General features: G+C 34.1%; 1 protein-coding gene across 2 annotated transcripts in view; it reads right to left on the bottom strand.

Annotated features, from left to right (window-relative positions):
- LOC122247791 (gametogenetin-binding protein 2) overlaps positions 1 to 3,706 on the bottom strand; it is a 22,822-nt gene extending 19,116 nt beyond the window's left edge. Inside the window, exons 1-2 of one of the 2 annotated variants that reach the window (XM_043007391.2) lie at positions 3,557 to 3,694; positions 3,185 to 3,355 (exon numbers count right to left, since the gene is read on the bottom strand). In XM_043007391.2, coding sequence (XP_042863325.1) covers positions 3,185 to 3,274 — 90 coding nt within the window. In that variant the 5' untranslated portion in view covers positions 3,275 to 3,355; positions 3,557 to 3,694. Of the gene's footprint in view, positions 1 to 3,184; positions 3,356 to 3,556 lie in introns of both variants that reach the window. The other variant, XM_086530519.1, reaches the window with a different exon arrangement.
- Positions 3,707 to 5,116: the final 1,410 nt, after the last annotated feature.

The raw sequence follows: 5,116 nt of genomic DNA, 5'->3' as shown, positions 1-5,116 counted from the left end.
TGACGGTGGTGATACTGATGATGGTGATGATTTATCCATTTTTCTTCTTTTTATTTCTTAACCCTTTACTTCACTTCTACATTTTAAAGCTTTATCTTTTATTGGGAACCAGAATGCTATTAATGATTAGCAAACACAAAAAGATAAGAAAACTCAAGTAGGCCTATATGATCAACTATTGATGTTTTTGTCAGCACAGCTCATGTCTCCTTTTCAGTATCATCATCTATCATTTTGAGATAAGCTAGCAGATATAGGTGACTTGTAAAAATTGCAACATCCTATTTGGGAATTCAGATGCATAAAACAAAATGTTCCCCATAATAGGGTCAGTTGGTAGCTATTTGTAGTAGAATAAATATCTTGCATAATAAGCTATGCCTACTCCCTTCCCTCATGAATGTAATATATCCTAGTAGGGTTTCTTTGCCTAATTCAGTTAAATAGTATTGTCTATGTTTTGATTGGACAAAGTTCATGCAACACTGCTAGCAGACTACTAACTTTGCTGTCTGTATATCGCACACAAATGTTTCAACTCAAAAAGTAGAAATCATTTTTTAGACGTGCAAACCTCCGTCACATATTCTTGCAATGAGTTATCATGCTGATGCAGTTTCATTTGCAGGATCTAAAAAAACTGTGGACACAGAGCAATATGGGACAGAGTTGCAGGACTAAAATACATTATGATTAGTTTGACTGCTAAGTATACAATGTGTTATCTCAATTGCACAAAAAAATTCAAAGCTTTTATCTAACAAGAAAACTTTACAAAGCTAGGTATCAGCCAATAATCAAATCTCCAAACATTCCCAAGATCCACAGCAACACCATCAAAGATTAGCCACACCCTCTGTAAAATTTGAAAAAACTGGGGCTTGGAACAACTTATATAGGATGCCCTTCATTCACCAGCAAGTCTGACATCAACCTACTTGTAACCTAATCCTTGAATGCAGCAGCTTCACAAGTATGACCCCACACTATCCATTGAAAAGCTCATCTGTATTAACCTCTTTTAAACATATATAAACTTTCTTAACCCTTTCCCGACGGGGCATGGCGATAAGTGAAAACCCCTACGCCGGGCCATTGCAATACTGCATTGGGAACGTCACACTGGCATGACGCCCCGGCATCGGGAATTTAGCTGTGTCACACAGGTGTGACGCACCGTCATCATAGGGTTAATCCGGATTTGTATCATTGTTTGAACTCCTTTTACTTGAAGTTATATTCATTCAAAATGATGGTAATGATAAAATCACATTTAACCCTGTGATGATGGTGCATCACACCTGTGTGACACAGCTAAATGCCCGATGACGGGGCGACACACCAGTGTGACGTTCCCGATGCAATATTGCATAGGCCTGGCGTAGGGGGTTTCCACTTATCGCTGGGCCCGTCGGGATAGGGTTAACTACCATAAATGTGAATGACAATGACACTAATAAATAATGAGACAAATGAATATAAATGAATGCAGTAAACATAACAAGAAAAAAATGTAGACCTATAATCTCTTATTTAAGATAAACCAAGAGTAACTCAAGTGAACACATTAGCTTCCATGCCTTTGGCTTTCCTAAAAGTGTACGACAAACTTTCACCATACAAGTAAGGAACCACAGCTCTTTCTTGCCAGAATATACATAGTAAAGGTTTGCTGGCCTTTGCTTGAGCACCACAGACATCGAGGCCATGGCGATCAAGGGGCTTTGCCTTGGGCAGATGCAGTCCTAGATTCGAGACTTTGATAAAAAAGAAAATGACAAAAAAACAAGACTTCATTCTGTAACTATTCACACTTCAAATGCATGACGCATCACTGTAGCCTCCCACTTCACACTCTAGCTCTAGCCCACAAACCTTCCCCACATCTTTCGGTACGGAAGACTGAGTTTGAACTGATCCTTATTTATCCACAGACTCTTTCTTGCCAGAATAAAAAAAAAAAAAGTTCTTTTTCCTTTGCCAGGGTGCAAAGCATTGACGGGTTTAGATGTGCGCCCACAGATTCATGGACTGAGAAACAGATATGGCCTTACACTATTTTTTTCTATCTAAAACATAAATGGTCGTGTTATGAAGTTCCCTCTCTACAATAAATCTCGGCAGCTATTTAGAAGATACCTCCCTTGGGCATTGCGCCTGTTAGTGCTCTAGAAAAGGTCAACAACCTCCACCACATATATTTCTACAAGACAGAGTTTATTGACCTTCCTTGGGACTTATCTACACATAAGGAACCATCCAAGCTCTGCCTTTACACATTATACATGGAGAATAGCTGATGTTTGATGGAGCATGAGGTGTAGAGGCTGCAGCAAACACTTGATATTTCCCCACTAATGTGTTGGACTTCAGGTTGTAGGCCTACTTTTAAATATCACAGTAACTTTCCATTAAATTTGCAAAGAACATTTCCAATGTTATTACAAGAAAAAATCCTGGTTTCAAAGCCACTACAGGTGTATACTAAGTACTTACATTTCCCTATTCAGTAAAATTTCAGTTTTGATCATACAGCAATTACAAAACAATTACCAGATTCATGAATCCCAAGACATTTTTTTTTGCTGACATTGGTATCACATATTCAAAACAATAGATACGATATAAACAATCTTCGTCGCAAGTGCAGTCAAGCAATTAATAACAGTTGCATGCCTTTGATGCATCAGCAAAGGCCAATAATTATCCATCATCTGTATTCTGACAAGATAAACCTTAAACTGGTTCTTGATTTGGCAATACATTGACAGCAAGATCAGCAGGCCATACACACAGTGGTCATATGCAGGGTGATGAGAGCTAGACTGACTTTGATTGATTTTCACTCATTTCATATGTTGAATAACATTTTTTTTTTTTTTTTAATTTTCAATCTGCAACAACTTTGTCATACTTTCGAAATATCTCACAATTCTCCAATCTATTGACTCCACAAACAATTTAGCAAATATTAAATTTTTTACCCGAAAGTGAAATATATTTCAAAATTTCCATAAAAAAGTGGTTTTCAAAACGGTTTTCAATCAAACTCGTTAATGTTTTGAACACAAGTGGTTCCAACTTCCAGAATGAAACTCCTCCTCCAAAGAGAACAAACTACGCCCTGAGCGGCAAAAGCAAAATGCCAAGTCTAAATCTAAACCTTTCGAGCGGGATTACTTACGATTTTGTTGTCATAAATAGATAAGGGAAGTTGTCTTCTACCGAGACTCAGTTGATCCTCATCCCCATAAACACCGATCAACTTTGCCATATTTCTCGTCTCTTTCGCCACCAAGACTCGTGATCTAATTCTTGTGGGTGCTTCACTTCCCCGTCGACGCCTTCATAGAGTCTTAGTGGGGAAAAATCAGGGAAAGAAGCGAAATTTTGATTAATTTTAATATTTTTTGCGAATCAAGTTCGTGTTTTCACATTGGTTGATGGCAACTGGCGTGTCCGAATACGTGCACTCTTGATACAAACACTGCATTTCCATCCTTTCTCGCTTCCATTCCCTATATCATCAATAACACGATAATTAATGGATACTCACCTCAAATCCTAAAAACACCCAGTTAATCGAAGTCACCAGCCCGTATATATCATTATTTTGTACCTCTATCATAGGAATGGGACAAGGGCTGAGACCGGTTCGGAGCATGCGCAGTTGACGCCTTCCATGCTCCATGTTGGGATCGAATTTATCTCTCCATGTATAGACTTTTATCGCTGTTATCTCATTCTGATTTCTATACTGCAGGAGCTCTAATTTCCAAGGGGAGGGATGTCACCAAAGTTATGTCCGTCAATATGTTTCATGATTTTTCGTTATCTAATAAGTCTGTGCCGTGATTTCAACATTTAGGAATTCTACCATGAATTTGCTTTATCTCTTATCTCATTCATTCAGATCGGTTCTCTATTTCATGTGTTCACTGTTATCTCCCTCAATAGTGGTATTAATTATCTTCTTTGAGAAAGTTATTTTTTCTGTTTTTACTTTTTGTCGTATCATTGTTACACATTTTTATTATTGTTATTTTCATTATTATTATGATTGTGACTGTACTTATCATTGCCTTTATCATTGTCATTATTAGCATTACTATTACTATTACAGCCATTCTTTTAATCATTATTAATATTATCGTTATCATCATTATCATTATTATTAATACTATCATTATTATTATTGATGTTGTTACTATCATCTTTATCATAATTATTATTATCATTATTATCATTATGATTTTTACTGTCATCAGTATTATTACCATCATTATTATTACTATCATCATTATTTTTGTTTTATTGTCATAATCATAATCATTATTATTGTTATCAATAATGATATTAATATTATCAATACTGTTATCATTATTATCCTTATTATTATCATCATTACCATTATTATCATCAGCATTATAACTATGATTATCATTATTTTTTCATTAATTTCATTATCATTATTGTCATTATTATCAATATAATCATCGTTATCATTATTCTTATTATGATCATTAATATCATCATTAAAATTATTAATACTATCATCATTGCTGTTGTTATCATTATCATCATGATAATGATAATATCATTATCATTATTACTATCATTATTATCATTGTTATTGGTGCCATTATTTTCATTATTACTTTCTTATTATCACCAATATTATTATCATCTTTGCTATTATCATTATCATTATTGTTATCATTATCGCTATTAATATTATTATCGTCATTGTCATCATTATCGTTATCATCGTTATCATAATAATTGCTATCCTTTTCATCTTTATTATAATCATTGTTGTAATTATCATGATCACTGATATCATCATTATTATCATTAATACTATCATATTTGCTATTGTTATCCTCATTATCATTATCACTAGAAGTAGTGTTATAATAATTGTCATTATCAATATCATCATTATTAATGTCATTATTATTATTGTTATCTTATTACCATTATCAGCATCATCATTACCATCATTATCATTATAAACATTATCTCTATCACTCTTATTATTGTTGATATTATTATTATCATCATCATTATCCCAGTAATGATAAAATTATAATATAGTGATAATGATAAATATGAT

Source organism: Penaeus japonicus, unplaced genomic scaffold (assembly GCF_977035675.1).
Source record: "Penaeus japonicus unplaced genomic scaffold, GWHDUDI00000001_assembly GWHDUDI00000003, whole genome shotgun sequence".
Taxonomy (NCBI): domain Eukaryota; kingdom Metazoa; phylum Arthropoda; class Malacostraca; order Decapoda; family Penaeidae; genus Penaeus; species Penaeus japonicus.
This window is presented reverse-complemented; position numbering and strand designations above follow the sequence as displayed.